The sequence below is a fragment of the Solanum verrucosum genome, unplaced genomic scaffold (genome assembly GCF_900185275.1).
Source record: "Solanum verrucosum unplaced genomic scaffold, falcon-dt-bn FXZP01000182.1, whole genome shotgun sequence".
Taxonomy (NCBI): Eukaryota; Viridiplantae; Streptophyta; class Magnoliopsida; order Solanales; family Solanaceae; genus Solanum; species Solanum verrucosum.
Window position 1 is genome coordinate 7143775 of NW_026020378.1, and position 24890 is coordinate 7168664.

General features: G+C 31.9%; 4 protein-coding genes and 1 pseudogene across 4 annotated transcripts in view; all 5 read right to left on the reverse strand.

Annotated features, from left to right (window-relative positions):
• LOC125838707 (histidine decarboxylase-like) overlaps positions 1–17454 on the reverse strand; it is a 41827-nt gene extending 24373 nt beyond the window's left edge. The window contains exon 1 of the mRNA XM_049517748.1: positions 17402–17454. The gene's annotated coding sequence lies outside the window, so the exon portion shown is untranslated. The remainder of the gene's footprint in view (positions 1–17401) is intronic.
• Positions 4945–11036, reverse strand: LOC125838711 (histidine decarboxylase-like). The gene is made up of 5 exons (XM_049517751.1): positions 10954–11036; positions 6272–6750; positions 5987–6180; positions 5756–5892; positions 4945–5665 (listed from the first exon to the last, which is right to left on the reverse strand). The coding sequence occupies exons 1-5, from the start codon at positions 10975–10977 to the stop codon at positions 5087–5089; spliced, it is 1413 nt and encodes a 470-aa protein (XP_049373708.1). The 5' UTR covers positions 10978–11036; the 3' UTR covers positions 4945–5086.
• On the reverse strand, positions 9435–10748 carry LOC125838709 (histidine decarboxylase-like). The gene is made up of 4 exons (XM_049517749.1): positions 10276–10748; positions 9988–10181; positions 9752–9888; positions 9435–9669 (listed from the first exon to the last, which is right to left on the reverse strand). The coding sequence occupies exons 1-4, from the start codon at positions 10734–10736 to the stop codon at positions 9475–9477; spliced, it is 987 nt and encodes a 328-aa protein (XP_049373706.1). The 5' UTR covers positions 10737–10748; the 3' UTR covers positions 9435–9474.
• LOC125838669 (serine decarboxylase 1-like) lies at positions 14329–15922 on the reverse strand (annotated as a pseudogene).
• On the reverse strand, positions 15985–17881 carry LOC125838710 (histidine decarboxylase-like). The gene is made up of 5 exons (XM_049517750.1): positions 17843–17881; positions 17167–17627; positions 16879–17072; positions 16643–16779; positions 15985–16560 (listed from the first exon to the last, which is right to left on the reverse strand). Exons 1-5 carry the CDS (start codon positions 17864–17866, stop codon positions 15985–15987), a joined length of 1392 nt encoding a protein of 463 aa, XP_049373707.1. The 5' UTR covers positions 17867–17881.
• Positions 17882–24890: the final 7009 nt, after the last annotated feature.

Below are 24890 nucleotides of genomic sequence, written 5' to 3' on the forward strand. Positions count from 1 at the left end.
AACCAATCATATGGTTAGTGATCCTAGTCTACTATCCAATACTAGATCTCTTCTTCATACAAGCAAAGGCAATGTTATGCTACCTACTGGAAACACAGCTAAAGTGAGTCACTTAGGTTCCTCTACAGTTTTGGGAAGACACGACATACATAATGTGATGTATATACCTGAGTTTCAACATAACTTGCTTTCTGTGTCAAAACTTACCAAGGAATTGAACTGTTCAGTTCATTTCTATCCTGATTTCTGTACTTTTCAGGATCTCTTCAGTGGAAAGGTGAAGGGGACTGGTAAACATGTTCAAGGTCTGTATGTGGTGGATTCTCCTTGCCTGAATGCAGGACATGACAAACCTGAGTACATCAAGACTAGGTGTCACTCTGTCTTAGTAGAGAAGTCTAAGAAGAAAACAGGCATTGATCTATGGCACAGAAGATTGGGCCATGCTCCCTTAAATACTTTGAAGAAGTTGAAAAATTTGAATTGCTATGTTGACAATGTAAATTTTGATCACAAACATTGTACTGTGTGCCCTTTGGCTAAGCAAACAAGAATTCCTTTTCCTCTGAGTACTTCACAGTCTGATGCTTGCTTTCATATTATTCATGGTGATGTATGGGGTCCCTATAGGGTACCTACTTATGATGGGAAGAAGTATTTTTTCACCTTGGTGGATGATTATTCTAGGTATACCTGGATATTTCTGTTAAATTCCAAGTCAGAAGTTATAGTTGCCTTGACTGATTTCTTGCTAATGATAAAAAATATCCACTCTGCGGTCATTAAGATTTTGCGCACTGACAATGGTTGTGAGTTTTTTAACTCTCAAGTTTCCAGCTTGCTTCGATCCTTAGGGATATTGCATCAAAGTTCTTGTGTCTATACTCCTCAACAGAATGGAGTTGTTGAGAGAAGACATAGGTATATTTTAGACACTGCTCGAGCCATCAGATTTCAAGCCAGTGTTCCTCTCAGGTTTTGGGGAGATTGTGTGGCGACTGCAGTGTACTTGATCAACAGGTTGCCTTCTCATACTCTTCATGGTAAAGTACCAGTTGAGGTTCTCTCTAAGAACTCACCAGATTTATCTCACTTGAAGGTCTTTGGTTGTCTCGGTTATGTTACTTCCTTGAAGAAGTCTGATAAATTTGCACCTAGGGCTGTTCCAGCTGTTTTCCTTGGTTACTCCTTAACTCAAAAAGGCTACAAGATGTATCTCCTTCAGGAAAAAACATTTACTACTAGTCGAGATGTGGTGTTTAAGGAAGACATATTTCCTTTCAAACACTTGTCCAATTCATTTTCTCCTCTATTTTCTGCCCCTTTATGTTCTCCTCAGTACTGTCCAGCTGATCCTATCTATGTTTCTCCTGATCATGATTCCTCTCTAAGGGCTGATATAGTTGACTCTTCCCTACCTGATGTATCTGAGTTCACCTCATCATCTGAAGTTGCTCCTATGCTTGTGTCTCCATCTGTTGAACCAGTTAGAAAGTCTGTAGGACTCCCAAACCTCCCATCTGGATGAAAGACTATATTGCTCCCACAAGAACAAAGGCCTCCTGTGTTTTTCCTATATCCAATTATGTGTCCTATGCTCATATCTCTCCTTCTTACAGCTCAGCATTAGCAGCTTTCTCAGCTGTTTTGGAGCCCACTTTCTACTCTGAAGCTGCTACAGATCCTAAATGGATTGTTGCCATGCAGTCTGAGATTGATGCTCTGCTGGATAATCACACATGGAGTATAGTTGATCTTCCGTCAGGCAAGTCTCCAATCGGGTGTAAGTGGGTGTACAAGATCAAGCACAAAGCTAATGGGGAGGTTGAAAGGTATAAGGCAAGGCTGGTAGCTAAAGGTTTTAGTCAGAAAGAAGGGCTAGACTACACAGAGACTTTCTCTCCTATTGCTAAGATGGTGACTGTCAGGTCTGTTGTGGCCATTGCTGCAGCTAAGAGGTGGTTTATCTATCAAATGGATGTGCATAATGCATTCCTCCAAGGTGATCTCTTTGAAGAAGTATACATGCAGATTCCTCAAGGGTTTGGCAGCCATAGGGGGAATGATAAAGTGTGTAGACTACACAAATCCCTTTATGGCCTGAAACAAGCACCTAGGCAGTGGAACAAGAAACTTACTGAGGCTTTACTACAACTTGGTTTTAAACAAAGTCATTTTGACTATTCCTTATTTACCAAAAAGACTGAAATTCATCTAGTTGTGGTCTTAGTGTATGTAGATGATCTCTTGGTAACTGGTAGCTGTCCTGAATTGATTCTACAGACAAGGAATGATCTCAAGTTGAAGTTTAAAATGAAAGACTTGGGCCAGTTGAAATTCTTTTTGGGCTTGGAGTTTGCTAGATCACAAGAGGGGATCCATATAAGCCAAAAGAAGTATGCACTAGAGTTGATATCAGAAATGGGGCTTGGAGGTGCTAAACCTGCTAGCACACCTCTAGAAGCCAATGTCAAGCTGACCTCGTTTGAGTATGACAGTCATGTAAAGGAGAAAACAATGGAATCTAGTGATCAGTTATTAGATGATGCTGGTCCATATCAGAGACTAATTGGAAGACTCTTGTAACTAACAATGACTAGAGTGGACATATCCTATGTTGTGCAGGTGTTGAGTCAGTTTATGCACAAGCCTAAGCAATCTCATATGGAGGCAGCTTTAAGGGTGGTCAGATATATCAAAGCTGAACCAGGTCTTGGACTGTTAATGCCTTCAGAAAGCTCAGGAAAACTAGTAGCCTATTGTGACTCTGACTGGGGTGGATGTCTTGAGTCCAGGAGATCAGTTACAGGGTACACTGTGAAGTTTGGTGATGCCTTAGTATCCTGGAAGTCCAAGAAACAGGAGACAGTAGCAAGGAGCTCTGCAGAGGCTGAGTTCAGAGCCATGGCATCTACAGTTGCTGAAATAACCTGGCTGGAAGGGTTATACAAAGAGCTAGGAGTTAACATTAAGCAGCCTGTACATTTGTTTTGTGATAGCAAAGCTGCAATCCAAATTGCTGCTAATCCAATATTTCATGAAAGAACCAAACACATTGATATTGATTGTCATTTTGTAAGAGAAAAAATTGTTCAAGGGCTGGTTCAAACACTGCATGTATCGACAAAAGAACAACTAGCTGATCTGCTCACTAAGGGCTTGGGAAGACTGCCACATGAATACTTAGTTTCCAAGCTGGGATTGAAGAACCTGTTTCAACCATCAGCTTGAGGAGGGGTGTTGGTTAGATTTATGACAGCTAGGATTAGAGCAGTTCACAAGATAATTATTCTAGAATCAGTTAGAAGGTTAGAAAGTTGTTAGAGTTAGTTAGCACAGTAACTTTCCTTTATATAGACATAGCATTGTAAAGATATTTTCAAGATGCTTTCAGCTTAATAAGAATGAGTTCTCTTTCTTCTATAATTCTCTCTGTATCTTCTTCTTCCTGATCCTTTTGCATCTTCTAGATGGTGATTACTCCATAAGTTTACAATATAATATGTTGAATAATGAATTTTTTTTTTCTGTCGCAACTGTGGAATAGTTTACACAAAATCGAATTTGAAATTTTTATTTCGATTGCAGTTGAGCTTTCAAAATTGATTTTTTTTAAAAAAAAAATGGATGTTAGATTTGAGATTAATTGTATTTAAAAATTTAATTTTTTTATAATAACTTTATATTAAGCTTGGTCACTTAGACACTCGATCATAAATGTCAATCCAATAACCGATTTCGAGATCCCTATTTTAAAAAAAACCCAAAATTTATAAATTTTTGTTTGTCTAGTTATTTCAAAATTAACTTTAGACCTATATGGTCCAAGTTAAAAAAATAAATAAAGATTGAATATAATTTGTAGATATACGAAATCTAAAGTTATTCTAAATAAAGTCAACCTTCAGACAATTTGAAAGCTTTTGGTCTGATAAGACTTAAATTTCAAATTCATATGTCTAATATTGAAACTACAAAGCTTAAAAACTGATTCTCAAGAACTACTTAATACCTTATATAGTAATAACCTCATGTATTTACGTATCTACACTGACGCTAATCGCTATTTCTACGGCTGAAAGGATCATTTCTGAAGATTATTCCGATGGAGGCTCATATAGTAGTGGACCAATTAACAAAATAAGAAAGAAAAATGAAGGATCCACATATAATTAACAACCAATCCCATATTTTAGAAGCATATCCTTCTCTTGTATCACATAGATTAGTTTCACTTTTGTATGAATAAACATTCTTATTATTAAATAAAATCCTACTGTTCTTAGGGAAAAAAACTATAAAACTTAACTTCAAAAGAAAATGTGTATGGATTTTTGCTTTTTTGAAAGTGTGATGTGGTACTCAATTTGCCACTAAACACGGTGGAACCTAATCCTACCTATTATTGGTGAACGTTTGCTAATTCATACAACTGAAATTTCCAAACTTGAAAAAAATAATAAGATATTACAAGGTCCAAGTATGCTAGAACCAAAACTTAAAAATTGTATAATTGTTTGTCCCATCTTGAAGTTGCTACACAAAATCGTTCTATCACCATATTTCTATCATGATCTCTAACAATTACACCACCTCCAATTCTTTCATCTCCAAATCTACACTCATCAGTATTTACTTTTATCCAACTCTATGAGTTAAGAGTTAAAATTTTGTAAATTTGTTGTTAATATACCTTACTTTTATGTGAAACATTATATTTTTGCGGAGTTGGCTCCCCTCCAGTATGTCTATTGTCCAGTTAGTCCAGTGCATTGCTAATCAAATGACACCTGTCTACTCTTAAATCTTAAGGTCACAATTTATTTAATTAACACACACCCTTAAACCATGGTTAAAGGTACAAGATTTGACCAATATGGTAAGATACTAACAAGCGAAAACAATACATATACAACTAACAATTAGAATATCAAGGTATATCATAAAAGACTGTTAAAACTTTTTAATTTTAAAGTTCCATGTATACAATTCAAGTTCAATGTTGTAACAAAAGAATGAATTAATTTCAATCTCTATGGAAGACATATTAAGAGCAACAAATGCCATCTCTCGTTTTCTTTGCCTTCTAAGGACTAATGTAGTCAATCTTATGATAAGAGCATGCACAATTCTGAGCACCAATATCCTCTCCAACACAAGGAGGATTGGTCTTTCCATTTTGATACCATACTTTTCTTTGTTGAACTAGTTCACTGATGAAATTGTCAAGCATTTCTCGTGTGATGCCTGGCATAACAATAACATGTGCCATATCTTTGACACATGAAAGTTGCCAACGGCGGACAAATTCATGGTCACGAGGCCTTTCAAGTACAACTATGATGCTAAGCTCATTTAGCATGACACTTATCCCTGCTAGTTCAAGACGATCTTTCAAATATTTAGCATTGTCGAGACATCTTTTAACATCCTTTTGCAGGCCAATTTGACCTTTTGCGCTCAAGCTATACCACAAGAAAATTGGAGTCAGACCATTACGACTGCCAGAAATAGTGGCATCCACCGAAGCAATGTACTCCACATTTGTTGAGAGATTATTGATGTAGCTTTTTCTTGTTATTTGGACACCACAAGGCATTGGGCATCCTAAGAACTTGTGACCAGAAATTGTGACACTTCCAATTGGCTTCTTGAAACTAATCATCTGTTGAATTTGCACAAAGAATTATTAGAATGTTGCTCTCAAAATTACTAAAGAAATTGTAATTAATTAGAAGTAAGAAGTGAAACTCACATTGTTTATAAAAGGGGTCATAAGACCACATAGTGCAGCATCACAGTGGATGTAAAACCTATCTTGTGAATAGCCACAATCTTTGAGTGTTTCAAGAATAACATCAACATCATCAATAGCTCCTTTAAAGGTAGTCCCTATAATTAAAAGAACCATCAAAGGAAAAGTCGTAAGATGACTAAGTCCAGAAAAGAAGAAAGAAAAATGATAGAGGCTGGAGTAAATACATACCAATTGTGACATTTATAATTGCTGGTTTGTCCTTATTTTGAAGCAACTTTGCTCTTAAATCTGAATAATCCATCTCTCCATTTACTGATGTATTGATTGTTTCCAAATCCATTCTATACATTCTTGCAGCTTTGAAGATGGAGTAATGAGAGTCTTTCGATGCATATAATATCCCTTCCAGAAGTAGCTCTCTCCTACATAAGTAATGTTTAGAAATGTAAGAGCACTGAAACAATATATAAAAGTTATTATATTATGTATACTCAGGTCATTATATGAACTTACCCTAACAAAATACCATGGAGATTGCCTTCGGTGCCACCATTGGTAACATATCCCCAGTATTGATCCTTTTCAATTTCCCAAAGTTGTGCAAACCAATCCAAAACAGCCACTTCAAAGTCTTTAGAATGGAAATCGACAGTGTTTTGAAGAAAAGGATCACCACAATTGTTTAAGTGAAACTGCAAAAGTGGTGCTAAAGTTGCATAGTGATCATAACATATGTTCACTGGATAACCTAAATGATAATTGACTCGTTGTGTTAGTGTGTCCAAATAATTGACCAAGATAGTGTCGAGAGAGGGACCATCATTCTTCAATCCAGGCTCCATCACCTCAAGTTCCAAGTTCTTCCTTGGCCCTGCCCCTGGTGGTGCCACCTTTTGTTTCTTGTTCTCCCCATTCGGGAACAATCTTCGCCGAGCTAAACTTCTGGGTGTCATGGCTAAACTTCTCGGTGTCATGGGTAATGGCTCAAAATCCTGTCAAGAATCATAATCCAATTAAATAAATAAAAACATATTTTGTCTAACGAGGAGGTCGTACAAAATCGTGAGAGATAATTTCAATAATATTTGGGTAGGGACAACAAAATTTTGCATGTAACTAACATGAAGAGTACATACCATTTCAAGTGAAAGGCTACCCATTCTCGTGAAACACAAATTTATAGTATGTTTTTTGTTTGCTTAGGATAAAGGCGAAGTAATTATATTGTTGAGTGCATTTTGTTCATATGTCTTGCATACTTATATATAGGCCTTAAAAAGATGAAGGTTTTTTGTGCACCAACCACCCCTTCAATTTCCTCTCTTTTTCCTCTTTACTTTCTTCAATTGTGCATCCCACTTGCAATTTTCAAATGAACTTTTCCCTTGTGCAGATTTGACCAGGCTATTCTTTGAAAGTGACTATTCAACTTACCAGCCAATATTATGAATGGTGCGTTGGTGAGATTAATAACAAGACAAATCAAAAAAAAAAAAAAACATACAAAGACTATAAGTGACAAAATCAAACGTGTGCGTGTAAACAATTCATTCTATATATATTAAGAATTATAATGGTGCTAAAAGCAATCATTCATGTCTAACTACAACCCATAAAATTTACATAATATAAATGGTTTTGCTAATTAGAAGGCTGGATGAAATAGCTAATTACATACTACTATGAATAATGTTCATTTTTGAACATATATAAATACAACTTTAAAAGTGAAAAGTCAGTTGAAAAACAGGTTATAAGTTATTTTTTTAATTTGGAATGCAACTTTAAGTTTGATTTAAAAAATTTATAATTTAACACCGATTTTCAAATTAAATAAAAAAATTATTCCAAAAGAAATATGAATAACTTTTTTTTTGGTCAAACGAGTCCTAATATTTTTGGATTTCACTAGGATGCTACTTGGTGGATTCTTTGTCCGAATCCAAACAGAGTGGAATGTAGCTACTGCTTCACTCCATCAAATGTCAATAATTAGGAACTAAAGTAGTTAACTAAAGATAGATAATTGGTCAGTGGACAAAAATAGATGCAGTTTTCAAAGACACAATAGTCAACCTTTGAATTGGTCTATTTTAACTTTGTTCACACCAATTAAAATTTAAAGATGTTACTCATATATAAATGTGTTACTAATAGCATGTTGAATAATAAATATTTTTTCTGTCGGGAAAAAACAGTTTACGCAAAATGGGAATCTGAATTTTTTATTTGGATTGCAATTGAGCTTTCAGATTTGATTTTTTAAAAGAACGAATTTTAGATTTGGGATTAATCATATTTAGAAGTTCAGTTTTTTATAATGACTTTATATTTAGCCTGACCAATTAGACACTCGATCAAATGAATTCCTATTTAACACATACCCTAAATTTATAAATTTTTGTTAGTCTAGTTATTTGAAAATTAACTTTAGACCTATACGGACAACGTTAAAGAAAATCAAAGATTGAATATAAATTTTACATATACAAATTTGAACTACGAAACTTAACTTTTGTTATTCAAACAAAAATGTGTATGGATTTTGTCTCTTTTTGAAGTGATATGTGGTACTCAATTTGCCACTAAACACGGTGAAACCTACTACTAGCTATTATTGGTGAACGTTTGCTAATTCATACAATTGAAATTCCAAAACTTGATTTTTTTTTTTGGATATAACATGGTCACAAGTATGCTAGCTAGAACCAAAACAAAGAGCACTTAAAAATTGTATAATTGTTTGTTCCATCTTGAAGCTGCTACAAAAAATCTTTCTATCACCATATTTTTATCATGATCTCTAACAATTCTATCAGCTCCGATTATTTTATCTCCAAATCTACACCCATTAGTATTTTTTTTTATCCAACTTTATGAGTTAGAGTTAAAATTTTACTCCTGTCAATATACAATACTTTTATGTGAAACACTATTTTTGCATTACTCCATTTGATATGATTAGAGATACTACATTTCATTCCATCGATAGAGATTTTAGTCCCTCCATATTTTGCAAGCACATCTAGTTTTCCACAATTTCCAACAAATAATTATAATAATCTTTTTAATAATTAAAGAAGACAACTTGTTAATTTTAACTAACAAGCGAAAACAATACATATACAACTAACAATTAGAATATCAAGGCATTTTATTCAAATAATATCATAAAAGAGTGTTAAAACTTTATAATTTAAAAAATGTTTCATGTATACAATTCAATTTCAATGTTGTAACAAAAGGATGAACAAATAACAGCAAGAAGTGCCATCTCTATGAAAGGCATATTAACAGCAACAAAGGCCACCTCTCGTTTTCTTTGCTTTCTAAGAACTAACTAATGTAGTCAATCTTATGATAAGAGCATGCACAATTTTGAGCACCAATGTCATCTGCAACACAAGGAGCCTCTGCTTTCCCACCTTGGTACCATTGTTTTCTTTGTTGCACTAATTCACTGATGAAATTATCAATCATTTCTCGTGTGATGCCTGGCATAACAATAACATGTGCCATATCTTTGACACATGAAAGTTGCCATCGACGGACAAATTCATGATCACGGGCCTTTCAAGTACAACTATGATGCTAAGCTCATTTAACATGACACTTATTCCTTCTTGTTGAAGACGATCTTTCAAATATTTGGCATTGTCAAGACATTTTTTAACATCCTTTTGCAGGCCAATTTGACCTTTTGCGCTCAAGCTATACTATAAGAAAATTGGAGTTAAACCGTTATGACCACCAGAAATAGTGGCATCCACAGAAGCAATGTACTCCACATTTGTTGAGAGATTATTGATGTAGCTTTTTCTTGTTATTTGGACACCACAAGGCATTGGGCATCCCAAGAACTTGTGACCAGAAATTGTGACACTTCCAATTGGCTTCTTGAAACTAATCATCTGTTGAAATTGAACAAAGAATAATTAGAATGTTGCTCTGAGAATTACTAAAGAGTTTGTAGAAGTAAGAAGCAAAACTCACATTGTTTATAAAAGGGGTCATAAGACCACATAGTGCAGCATCACAATGGATGTAAAACCTATCTTGTGAATAGCCACAATCTTTGAGTGTTTCAAGAATAACATCAACATCATCAATAGCTCCTTTGAACGTAGTTCCTATAGTTAAAAAAAACCATCAAGGGAAAAGTCGTAAGATGACTAATTACTTCATAAAAGAAGAAAAGAAAAATGATAGAGGTTGAAGTAAATACATACCAATTGTGACATTTATAATTGCTGGTTTGTCCTTATTTTGAAGCAACTTTGCTCTTAAATCTGAATAATCCATCTCTCCATTTACTGATGTGTTGATTGTTTCTGAATCCATTCTGTACATTCTTGCAGCTTTGAAGACTGAGTAATGAGAGTCTTTTGATGCATATAATATTCCCTCTGGAAGTAGTTCTCTCCTACATAAATAATGTTTAGAAATGTAAGAGCACCGAAACAATATATAGAAGTTATTATATTATATAATATACTCAGGTCAATATGTGAACTTACCCTAACAAAATACCATGGAGATTGCCTTCGGTACCACCATTGGTAACATATCCCCAATATTGGTCCTTTTCAATTTCCCACAGTTGTGCAAACCAATCCAAAACTGCTACTTCGAAGTCTTTAGAATGGAAATCGACAGTGTTTTGAAGGAAAGGATCACCACAATTGTTTAAGTGAAACTGCAAAAGTGGTGCTAAAGTTGCATAGTGATCATAACATATGTTCACTGGATAACCTAAATGATAATTGACTCGTTGGGTAAGTGTGTCCAAATAATTGACCAAGATAGTGTCGAGAGAGGGACCATCATTCTTCAATCCAGGCTCCATCACCTCAAGTTCCAAGTTCTTCCTTGGCCCTGCCCCTGGTGGTGCCACCTTTTGTTTCTTGTTCTCCCCATTCGGGAACAATCTTCGCCGAGCTAAACTTCTGGGTGTCATGGCTAAACTTCTCGGTGTCATGGGTAATGGCTCAAAATCCTGTCAAGAATCATGATAATCCAATTTAAGATATAATTAAGTAAATAAAAACATATTTTTATCTATAGAGGAGGTCGTACAAAATCAGGAGACATAATTATTTCAATAATATTACAAACAAGATTTTGGAATGAACAAAGTGTGAGTTGTTTAAGTAGTGGAGATGTTTGTGCATGTAATAAACATGAAGAGTACGTACCATTTCAAGTGAGAGGCTACCCATTATATATTGTGAAACACAAATTTATAGCAAGTATTTTTTGTTTGGTTAGAATAAAGGAGAAACAATTGCTGAGTGCATTTTGTTCATATGTTTGGGATACTTATATATAGGCCTTACAAGTTGAAGGTTTTGTGCACCCCTTTAATTTCCTCTCTTTTTCCTCTTAGTTTCTTCAATTGTGTATCCCACAATTGCTTTTTCTAAAGTTCCAATTAAGTATATTATATATATTGCAAATGAACTTTTCCCCTGTGCGGTCTTGACCAAGCCATTCTTAGAAAGTGACTACTCAACTTACTAGAAAATATTATTATGAATGATGGGTAGGTGAGATTAATAACAAGACAATATTCAAATAAATTAAATTAAACGCGTGCGAGTAAAAGAAAAAGGCACATTAAAGACGTACAAAATAATACTTGGGATATTACTTTTATTTTCAAGTACACACACAATTCAATCATCTATATTCTATTATACCCCTTATTTTGCTCATTGATAAGTAAACCTCATTAACCTTTGCCAGATTACTATATATATTTTGCAAAAATACTTGAAATAATGTTCATATTTGAATATACTTAAATATAACTTCAAAAATGAAAAGTCATCTGGAAAACACATTATAAGTTGTGTTTTGAATTTGAAATACAATTTTTTTAAAGTTGAATTTAGAATTTTTATGACCAAACACTGATTTTCAAATAATGTAAAATATTCCAAAGAAATACTCCCTTTGTCCCTTTTTACTTGTCCAATTTTTACTTTTTACTTGTCATTTTTTACAAATCAAGAAAATACATTACTTGATACCAATTATACCCTCAATTTATTTAGAGAGTTAATGTTTTTGAAAAAGGTAGAACCTCTTTAATGAGTAAATTGATTTTAGAATTTTATCAATAAATAGTCATAAAAAGATAAATTTAACATGTTAATTATTATTTTCTTAATAAGTGTATCAAGTAAAAAATGAACCAGTAAATAGGGACAGAGTATAAATAATTCCTTATAGTCAAACGAGTACTAATGTATTTTGCAGTCACTATAATGCTACTGATTAGTGAGTGGATTCTTTGTCTGAATCCAAGAAAGTGGAATGTAGCTACTTCACTCCAAATGTCAATAATTAGGAACCAAAGTAGTTGGAGCTTTTCAAAGACACAAGTTAACCTTTCAATTGGTCTATTTTTAACTTTGTTCACACCAATTATAATTTTAAAATGTTATACTCATATAAATGTGTTATTAATAACGTGTTAAATATGAATACTTTTTTATTCTGTCGCAAATTTGGAATAGTTTAAGTAAAATTAAAATTTGAATTTTTTAGTTGAATTAAGGTTTAGCTTTTAGATTTAATTTTTAATAATTTTGGATTTTAGATTCGTGATTAATTGTATTCGAAAATTCATAATTTCAAGACCGCTATTAATTTTCAGGCATGCCCAAAATTTATAATTTTTTGTTAGCCTAATCATTTTAAAATCAATCAACTTTAGATATAGACTATCTACTTAGCCTTTCTCCATGATCATCTCAACCGAACTCTATTTTGCCGCTAAACACGGTGGAACCTAATTCAAATTATTATTGACGAACGCTTGCTAATTCAAACAACTGAAATTTCCTAACTTAAAAAATAAATAAATGGACATTACAACTTACAAGGTTCAAGTATGCTAGAATTCCAAAACAGAGAGCACTTAAAAATTGCATAAGAGGCAAATATTGTATTTTGCATCATAATATTGAGTTAATATATCAAAAGGTCACTCAACTTTAAGAATTTATCTAATAAAGTCATTAAACTTTATTTTGTATCAATAAAATCACTCAACTTAGTTCATTATATCAATAAAATCACTTAATAAAAATCAACTTTAAATAAATTTAACATGACAAATTAAATAAATTATTTGCATTGTCATTGTCATGTTCATCATAATTAAAATAATAAGCAAATGACTTAAAACTACTACTACATCATTATACAGAGATACCGTAAAGGGGTTTAAACCTGCATAATTACTACTGCATCGAAATCATATTTTTAGTTTATACCTGCATAATTAGGGATGTCATCAGGATATCGTACAAGATTCATTGAAAAATATATATGTAAAACTAAGATGATTTTTTATATTCATATAATAAACATTGAATAAATCTTAATTTCTTTATGTGTTTATCTCTTTTATATTAGCGAACATCAAATGAATAAAAGGTGATCTTCTTTAAAAAAGAAAAAGATATTATCTTCCGTTTAAATTGAATGAGAAAGAGAGGTTTACGGGTTACTGATTGACGGTCTGGCAAGAGAGACCATGGTAGACGTTGACGGAGAAAGTAGCAGCAAAGAATATATGGAGGCAACTCCTATCTATAAATGAAGAATTTTGACTCCTTTATTTATTATTCAATCATTAATATAGTATAAAAATAATTATTTTGTCATATCAAATTTATTTTAATAATAAATGTGGTTGAGTGATTTTATTGATGTAAATATCTAAGTTAAGTGATTTTATTGATATAAATGGCTAAGTTGAGTGATTTATTGATACAAAACAAAGTTTAATGACTTTGCTAGATAAATTCTTAAAGTTGAGGGACCTTTTGAGATATTAACTTCATAATAATCTATAAGTTATGTCTCGTGTCTAAAGAATTTATGCCTCACTAGACATAAATTTAATTTCTAAGGACAAAAATTAAAGATCAATCCATTTGAAAAACAAATAGTGTAATTAAATGGGATCGAAGTGAACTTTTGAGCCTACCAACGATCTCACTGTAAACGAACCTGGAATCATGAAGAGTGAAGACTATGCATTTTTCTCCATATATGCTAGCCAAGTAATTACATGTTGTATTGTAATTTTTCTGGAATTGTCCGTGTTTGAACCACTCACCATTTATATTAAACAAAACTTAATTTAAACATGCAACGACTATAGTCTATACTCTACAGACAGCAAAACAAATTAGTACTTGCTTTTACTTACAACATTCTAACTTCCAAGTATGTCTGTATATATATATATATATATATATTTGGACCAACAATATTTATGTGTATTCATGTACATCTCAGTAGTCAGTTCCCTTCATTCATAATCTTATTTTAATCACAAATTAACAGTAAGCTGATGTTATGCAAAGATCATAAAAGAGTGTTAACTTTTTCATTAAAAAATGTTCAGTTATGTATGTCATCCAGTAGTACAATATATCATGTATACAATTGATTTTCAATGTTGTAAATAAAAGAATGTAGTAGTAAGAGTTACAAAATGCCATCTTTTTGCAACAAATTAAATTACTGGATGATCTCGTCTTCTCTGCCTTCTAAGGACTAATGTAGTCAATCTTATGATAAGAGCATGCACAATTTTGAGTACCAATGCCATCTGCAACACAAAGAGCCTCCGCTTTTTCGTCTTTGTACCATTGTTTTCTTTGTTGCACTAATTCACTGATGAAATTGTCAAGCATTTCTCGTGTGATGCCTGGCATAACAATAACATGTGCCATATCTTTGACGCATGAAAGTTGCCAACGTCGGAAAAATTCATGGTCACGAGGCCTTTCAAGTACAACTATGATGCTAAGCTCATTCAGCATGACACTTATCCCTGCTTTTTGAAGACAATCTTTCAAATATTTAGCATTGTCGAGACATCTTTTAACATCCTTTTGTAGACCAATTTGACGTTTTGCGCTCAAGCTATACCACAAGAGAAATTGGAGTTAAACTGACTACCAGAAATAGTGGCATCCACAGAAGCTATGTACTCCACATTTGTTGAGAGATTATTGATGTAGCTTTAATAAATCCAATTTACAGCAGTAGCAATTGTCCCCAAAGGGCTAAATATTTTGGGGTTTAGGACTTAAAAGTCCAATTTGAGCGCAGCAGCAAGCAAGAAGCAGCAAATGGACTTAAAATTGTCCAAGTTCTATTTGCACTTTGCTTTTATTATATTGTGGTCTTATGATAATTGTTCTTGACTTTAACATTTATTTTCTTAACTTTGATGAATCTTTGGAGGGATTTTTATTTCATATTTTGTCGTTTGTTTACTTTAAAATTTTCAAATTTCCAAAACTCATTTTAAGTTAGGTAATTTGAGCTTATAGAATGACTTAAGAACCCTTCATGTTCTTTCATAGTTATTGAAAAGCTTTAAATCCATTTTTATGAGTTTGAACTGACTATTTAGTTCAAATTTTTTAATAGGATAAAATTGTTAAGCTTCTTAAAATAAATTAGTTGTCTTTTAATTTAACTTAGGACTTTGTATGAATGACTTAAGGATCTCTAATATTCTTTCATAGTTGTTAAACAAGGTCCTTTAATCCATATTTATGAGTTAGAATTAATTGTATGATTCAAAACATGACTATGGATAAAAGTTTTAAGTTAGGTTTATTTTTGAGATTTTACAAGTTTCAAAAGATTTTTATTTAAGTTTCAAATAAGATTTTTTTAAGCAACCCTTTTTTATATAAAATTAGCCAAATTTTTAAATCCGTCGGTCAACCGTGTGCTAGCGGATTCTCTAAGATGCCTAAACCCCTCCTTAGAGAATTATTTGAACCCTTACCCGACTCTGGTTTATTCAAATGTTTTTCTTTTAAAAATTATCCTTTTTAAATGGCTTTCTTAATTTTTCCTAAAAAATTAAGTGGCGACTTCCAAATTATGATTTTTTCCAAAACTTAACAAAATTGCCACAAAGTTGTGAAATGGTTTCGAAACCTTGGTTTTCGAAATCGGGTCGTACCATTATACAACTAACAATTAGAATATCAAGGCATTTTATTCAAATAATATCATAAAAGAGTGTTAAAACTTTATAATTTAAAAAATGTTTCATGTATACAATTCAATTTCAATGTTGTAACAAAAGGATGAATAAATAACAGCAAGAAGTGCCATCTCTATGAAAGGCATATTAACAGCAACAAAGGCCACCTCTCGTTTTCTTTGCTTTCTAAGAACTAACTAATGTAGTCAATCTTATGATAAGAGCATGCACAATTTTGAGCACCAATGTCATCTGCAACACAAGGAGCCTCTGCTTTCCCACCTTGGTACCATTGTTTTCTTTGTTGCACTAATTCACTGATGAAATTATCAATCATTTCTCGTGTGATGCCTGGCATAACAATAACATGTGCCATATCTTTGACACATGAAAGTTGCCATCGACGGACAAATTCATGATCACGAGGCCTTTCAAGTACAACTATGATGCTAAGCTCATTTAACATGACACTTATTCCTTCTTGTTGAAGACGATCTTTCAAATATTTGGCATTGTCAAGACATTTTTTAACATCCTTTTGCAGGCCAATTTGACCTTTTGCGCTCAAGCTATACCATAAGAAAATTGGAGTTAAACCGTTACGACCACCAGAAATAGTGGCATCCACAGAAGCAATGTACTCCACATTTGTTGAGAGATTATTGATGTAACTTTTTCTTGTTATTTGGACACCACAAGGCATTGGGCATCCCAAGAACTTGTGACCAGAAATTGTGACACTTCCAATTGGCTTCTTGAAACTAATCATCTGTTGAAATTGAACAAAGAATAATTAGAATGTTGCTCTGAGAATTACTAAAGAGTTTGTAGAAATAAGAAGCAAAACTCACATTGTTTATAAAAGGGGTCATAAGACCACATAGTGCAGCATCACAATGGATGTAAAACCTATCTTGTGAATAGCCACAATCTTTGAGTGTTTCAAGAATAACATCAACATCATCAATAGCTCCTTTGAACGTAGTTCCTACAGTTAAAAAAAACCATCAAGGGAAAAGTCGTAAGATGACTAATTACTTCATAAAAGAAGAAAAGAAAAATGATAGAGGTTGAAGTAAATACATACCAATTGTGACATTTATAATTGCTGGTTTGTCCTTATTTTGAAGCAACTTTGCTCTTAAATCTGAATAATCCATCTCTCCATTTACTGATGTGTTGATTGTTTCTGAATCCATTCTGTACATTCTTGCAGCTTTGAAGACTGAGTAATGAGAGTCTTTTGATGCATATAATATTCCCTCTGGAAGTAGTTCTCTCCTACATAAATAATGTTTAGAAATGTAAGAGCACCGAAACAATATATAGAAGTTATTATATTATATAATATACTCAGGTCAATATGTGAACTTACCCTAACAAAATACCATGGAGATTGCCTTCGGTACCACCATTGGTAACATATCCCCAGTATTGATCCTTTTCAATTTCCCAGAGTTGTGCAAACCAATCCAAAACAGCCACTTCAAAGTCTTTAGAATGGAAATCGACAGTGTTTTGAAGGAAAGGATCACCACAATTGTTTAGTTGAAACTGCAAAAGTGGTGCTAAAGTTGCATAGTGATCATAACATATGTTCACTGGATAACCTAAATGAAAATTGACTCGTTGGGTAAGTGTGTCTAAATAATTGACCAAGATAGTGTCCAAAGAAGGACCATCATTCTTCAAGCCAGGCTCCAACACTTCAAGTTGTAAGTTCTTCCTTGGCCCTGCGCCTGATTGTTCCACCTTTTGTTTCTTGTTGTTCACATTCGGAAACAATAATCTTCGTCGCGCTAAACTTCTCGGTGTCATCGCTGATAGCTCAAAATCCTGTCAAGTATCATAATATAATTAGGTAAATAAAAACATATCTTATCTAAAATGGAGGTCGTACAAATCAATATATTTGTTATGAGATTTCAATAATTAATATTTGGGGAGGGACAATAAAATTTTGTAAACAAAGCTTTTGGATTAATGAATAAAATGTGAATTGTTTTAATTTATAGAGATGTTTGTACATGTAGCATATGAAGAGTACGTACCATTTCAAGTGAAAGGCTTCCCATTCTTGTGAAACACAAATTTATAGCAAGTGTTGTTTTTTGTTTGCTAATTATTAGAATGGAGAAGCAATTGCTGACTGAATTATGTATTCATCTGTCTTGGCTACTTATTTATAGCTCTAAAAGTTTTGTGCACCAACCACCCCTCTTCTTTCCTCTCTTTTTCCTCTTAGTTTCTTCAATTGTGTCCCATTAATTAAATTTTATATATATATATATATATAAAATTTTCCCTTGTGTGGTTTTGACCAGGTCTTTTTTTTTTTTGAAAGTGGCTACTCAACTTACGGAACTTTTGACCAAAGTAAGCCATTATATAAACTAATTCATTAAAATAGTATGTTTTTTGAGATTTTACAAAACTAGAATAAACGTATTTGACAGTAACGTTTTATGTATTATTTTATTTTAAAAAAACAATAACAAAAAGACAAAAATCTGACAGGGTAAACAGACCTAAAACGTTACTGTTAAATATGTTTTATTAATTCGTTACTCACAATCACGTTTTATGATTAAAACGTTACTGACCATAAGAGAATTCAATTACAGATGGAGGCTAAAACATAACTGAGTGTCTGCACATGTATGCAAACTTTGGAATTATGAATTTTTAAAAAATAAAATATAAACATATAAGTTACTGTGTTTTAATTAATTTGTAAGAAACTGAAATTACAAATTTGTAGTTGAAATCTTACCTTTTAGTAAGATTTACATCCAGAAACTTCAAATTTAAGTTTCAAATTAGTTGGTCAAATACCTAACTGACAAGTTAATCGAAATCACTTATTGAAATTTGAATCTTATCTATGGAAGAAAGTCAAATTCCAAGAATCAATTCAATATATATATATTTTTTTTTTAAGAATTTTTTGAAAAAGTGGGAAATTTATAGTGACAAACATAGCAAAGACGACAATTGTTTGAAATGCCAGCAAAAGAGTTTTGCTTACGGAAATGCAGAGGTTATTTGTGAAGTCGTCGGAGAAATAAGGAAGAAGAGCGTCGTAATAATTGGGGGCGGCGGAGTTGTGGGAGTGACTAGTGAGGTTGATGATGGTGGAAGTCGGGAGTGTTATTAATGGAGAAAATTTCCCCTTTAGAGATAACGATACATCAGACATAATGTTTTACGTGTCTGTGAGTAACAAATTAATAAAACGTATTTGAAAGTAACGTTTTAGGTATAAAACGTGTTTGTGAGTAACGAATTAATAAAACGTATTTGAAAGTAACGTTTTAGGTCTGTTAACTCCGTCAGATTTTTGTCTTTTTGTTATTGATTTTTTAAAAATAAAATAATACCTAAAACATTAATGTCAAATACATTTATTCTAGTTTTGTAAAATTTCAAAAAAACATATTATTTTGGAGAATTGATTTACATAATGGCTTACTTTGGTAAAAAATTTCAAACTTACGAGCCAATATTATGAATGATGGGTTGGTGAAATTAATAACAAGACAAATCCAAATAAATTAAACATGCAAAGACTATATAGTGTCAAATTAATTAAATGCGTGCCTGTAAAGTGTAAACAATTCATTCTTTATTATGAATTATATTATGGTTCTAATAGCAGCCATTCATGTCTAACTACAACCACTAAAATGTTAGTAGTATTTTTCTATCTGCCTTGCATAATAACAAATGGTTTTGCTAAGTAGAAGGCTGGATGGATGAAAGAGGTAACACTGATTATTTGGTTATTTTTAACTTTCATCTAGATTAAAAAAAAAAAAAAGAGGCATATTGTAAATACAACTATGTACATTTATTTTCACGTACATACACAATTTAATCATATCTATAGTCTATTTTTTTTCTTTCTTATTGGGTGTTTAATGACATCTGTGGCTATGTATTGTGTTGAGGTCAGACTTAGCCCTTTTCTGGTCCTTTTATTTGTTAATTCAACATGACTCGGAGTTATCTGGATAATTGATTTTTTTAAAAAAAAAAATAAAATTCCTTGATTACTAAGTAGATATTTGACTATAAATTTTAAATATTTTTTATTTTATTTGTAATTTATAGAGTTATGTTTGGTTATACATTTAGCAAAAAATATTTGAAATAGTGTTCATGTTTGAATATATTTAAATACAACTTCAAACATGAAAAATCAGTTGAAAACAAGTTATAAGTTATTTTCTCAATTTGAATAAATCCTTACATACATTGGATTTAAATTTTTGATGTCTAAACATTAATCTTCAAATAAAATAAAAAATTACTCTAAAATCATATTTTTAGGGTCAAACGAGACTTAATATTTGACTTTCGCTAGGATGCTTCTGAGTGGATTCTTTGTCTGAATCCAAGAAAGTGGAATGTAGCTACTTCACCAAAGACAGGAGTCAGCCTTTGAATTGGTCTATTTTTAACTCTGTTTACAAGCAATTATAATTTAATGATGTTACTCATATAAATGTGTTACTAATAACATAATAAATGATGAATACTTTTTTTTTCCTGCTGCAACTTCGGCATAGTTTAAGCAAAATCAAAATTTGTATTTTTGATTTGGATTGTGGTCGTTGGTAGAACTGTTAATATGGGTTGTTTTATTTTATTTGGGTTAATTTATATCGACTTTGAAATTTGACGGGGCAATTTGGGCTGACCTATTTTTTGTGGGCTTAAAATGGTCAATCCAACCCACAAATATGTGGGCTACGGGTTGTGTCGGGTCAATTCACTTGTTTTAAAAGTATGTTTTTTGTAAATTTTTAAGAAAAAATTGCCTAATTACACATCTTTTTTTTACCTCATTTTCTACTATTCTCTGTCATTTTGAAAATCACTATAATCTCTCTTTTCCACAATTTTTCTCACTTTTTCGGATACATCACGGTAAACTATCACCCCAAGATCCCCCCCCCCCTTTTTTTCACGCCTAAAATCACTACATGGTATCACCAATTATCTCCATCACTCTATTTTTGAATAGCAAATCTTTTTTCTTTCTGATCGCAAGTTATTAAAGAGGTAGTTCTTCTTCATTCAATTTTTTCTTTCCACTTCATCATGTATCAATTTTATTTTATTTTTAGTTTTCATCTACGAATTTAGTCAAAGAAGGACGCATCTTCAACATTAAAATCGATTGTAGAAAAACGCCCAAAAAAGGGGGTAAGGTCGAGTTGTTGGTGGCTCCGGTAAGGGCTTTGGGTTGAGATCCATTGGTGACACCATTGTTGAAAGAGAAAAAATACTACGAAAATTGATCAGAGCAAAAGAAAAAATGTAGAAAGATTTATTCATCATTTTTTATGCTTTCAATAGATTAGATTGTTGACTTTTTTTTCAATTTTTTTGTTGTTCATATTTTCTGATACATATGGGTTCAATTTTTTAATGTATCTAGTTATTTTTATTTCTTAAATTAATGTATAATTCATCATTTTCAACATTATGATACATTACAATTTTATCAAAAATTGTTTGTGACTTCGGTAAGGATTTTGGGTCGAGATCCATGGGTGATGCCATTGTTGAAAGTGAATAAAAGCTACAAGAATTGATACAGAGTAAATGAGAGTGTGGAATGATTTCTTCATCATTTTTTTTTTGTTTTTAGCAGATTAAATTGTTGATTTTTTTAAATCTTTTGTTGCTTTCAATAGATCTTTTAATGTTTCTAGTTGATTTTGATTCTTAAACTAATGTATAGTTCGTTTGTTTCACCTACGATACATTTCAATTTTAGCATGTACAATATATTGTTTTCAAATATTAGTTTTGATATATAACCCTAATTTATTGAAACACAAATTAAATTTATATGTATCATGTTCATAGTTAAATAGGATACACAACTATTACAAATTTCGTTATTTTTTACTATCAATACATACACCCAACCGTATTCAACTAGTAGAAGGCTATGTATGTGTAGACACTATCAAATATTACTGTTGATACATAAACACAAATGTTTTATAACAAAATCAATTTATATCATATTCATAGTTATGTATATGAAACATAACTTTGTTATGTGTATAACATAGTTATGTATCTGATTTTGTGATGTATCAGATGTTGTTAATTGTCTACAACATTGTTTTATAAATAAATCAATGTATATCATATACATAGTTTTTTTTTGTATATGATACATAACTATATAAAATTGTCGACTTTTTTCTTAATCTGTTACGATTTGAGAGAAGAAAATTTTGAAATTTGATTTGTTTGGAGTTGTTATTTGGGAGAGATTGACATCAATATGATTTGCATGATCTGGGGAACTGACATTTAAGTTTAAATTTAATTTTCTTTTTAATGTCAACAAACTTGTTGTATAATGTATCAAATGTGATGTATCCGGAAGAATGAGATGTATCCGAATGACAACTATTTTAGGGGATTTTTGTAAATCGAAAAAGAGTAGGAATATGATGTAATTTGCTCCTTACACTATGAGATTCCTAAAAAATTTACATTTTCTAAATCAAATTATAATTTAAAAATATTATCATAAATATCGACAAGACAATATTAGATGGTGTTAGTGTTACTACTTGTTAATCAAATCAACAAATAAAATTATCTTTATCATATTAATTAAGTTTGATTTCAAGTAAAAGTATAAATAGCTAAATAGAAATATTAACCTAATTGTTTTCAAATAAACATAATAAAACATAAAAAAATATGACAATATACAATCTATGTAGTGGTTCTCTAAAATATTTAGGGAACGTTTATTTTATGTAGTACATATTTTATAAACATAATTTGTAGTATTTAAAGCCTTAAATAAATTTTGAGTGCTTTGACTATTGTTATTTTTAATACTCTATTTTATTTTTATCTTTTAATTAATTTTTATTTGGCCCAAGGGTCTGCGCTACCCATATTTGTCAAGCCTCACAAATCAACAGACTTATTCAGGCCAGGCTTAAAAGTCCTTTTCTTAAAGTATAATTTATCTAAACCTCATAGTGTTAAAACCTAATTACATTATTCTCTACTTTTCAAATTACAAAAATCCATTAAAATTTATGGATTACGGATACATCATTGAACTTCTGAATACATCACTGGATATCCGGATACATCAGCATACATCCTCTATACCCACCATGCCATCCCCACCCAGGTCATCCCCATCAATTTATTTTCTAAGAAAATATTGTTTTGGGGAAATATTTCAAATTTTAAAAAAATCATTTTTTTACGCCACCCTCATCCCTAGTCCCCCCCCCCACTCCACCCCCACCCAGGTCACCTCCATCATTTTTTTTTTGTTTTTGAAAAATATTTCAAGTTTTAAAACAATTCATTTTTTATGCCACCCCCAGCCGCCCCCCCCCCTCCCCCCACCCCACACAATCCATCCCCATCAAATTATTTTTTTAAAAGAAATTGTTTTTGAAAAATATTTCAAATTTAAAAAAATTTCATTTTTACCCCACCTCCTCCCCCTACCCCCTCCACCCCACCCAGGCCATTCCGGTAAAAAAAAAAATATATATTTTTGGGAAATATTTCAAATTTAATTTTTATTTTATTTTTTACACCACCCCTACCTTCCCCCCTGTGCCACCCCCTACCCAGGCCACCCCATCAAAAAATAATTAAAAATTATTTTTGAAAAGTATTTTTAAATTTTAAAAAAATCATTTTTTATGTCTCCTCCACCCCCGTGCCTCCCCCCTCCAAGGCCACCCCCATCCAAAAAAATAAATTAAAAATTATTTTTTATGCCATCCCCACCCCCACCCCAGCAGCACCCCCCAACCCCGTCAATTTTTTTTTAAAAAAATAAATTCCTGAGTCGTATTTTGGAACGGTCATCGGGATCTTGTCCTAGTTTGGGTGTCGGGGTCGGGTCGTAGATCAATTATCAGGGTTGATTTTCAGATCAGAAATTATTGTCCTAAAGAGTATTTTTTTTTAGTCTCAAGCCATAAATAAAAGATATTTTCTGAAAAATATTTTTCATTCATCAACCAAACATTGAAATATATTTTCTACTCACCAACCAAACATGAGAAAATAAATTAGAAATCCATTTATTTTTCAAGAAAATATTTTTCATAGAAAACATTTTCCTTCGTACCAAACACACCCAAATCGTGAATTGTATAATTTGTGGGGATGTTTGTGTAGGTACCATTTCAAGTGAGAGGCTACCCATTGTAGTGATTAGTGAAGTACAAAGTTATACCAAACTTTTTTTGTTTGCTTAAAAGTTAAAATGGAGTAGACTAGAAGCAATTGCTGACTGAATACAATTTTGTGTTGATATGTCTGGGGGTGGGGGTAGTTATATAGCTCTAAAAGATACCAACTACCTTGTTAATTCCTTTTTCCTCTTAATTTCCTTCTCTTTTTCCTGTTAGTTTCTTCAATTTATCCCACTTGCTTTAATTTTTTGTAAATTATATTTCCATCAAGTATATTGCAAATTAAATGAACTTTTCCGGTGTTAGAAAGTGATTGCTCAACTATATCAGCCAATAATAATTTATTATGAATGGGTAGGTGAGAAATTGAGATTAATGTGAATCCAAATCAAAATAAACATGCTAATATTAGTGTAAACAATTCATTCTTTCTTAACAGAAATTATTTAACAACAACCACTAAAATGTTAATGTACTAATTTTCTATCTACGAAACTGGTAATTAAGGAGTGATTATTTGTTTATATTTCTAACTAACTATCTATCTATCTATCTATCTATATATATATATATCTTCTATGTAGAAGTGAGGTATATTGAATATGTAGGTGTTAGAGATAATTATGATACTCTATTTTGTATATACAACTATATATGTACATTATATTTATTCTCAAGAAAATTTGCTTATTTGTTGAATTAACGTTTGCTCGATTACTAAAATTAAATGTTTACTTCACAAGATTTATTTGCTCCATACCTACATAGAATGAATTAAAAAAGAAAAATAGTATACCTGAATGAGCTCAGCTCTGATGAGGTTCCATTTGGAAGAAACCAACAAGGAGAGGACAGATCTGGTGGATAAAGATGACATTTTCTT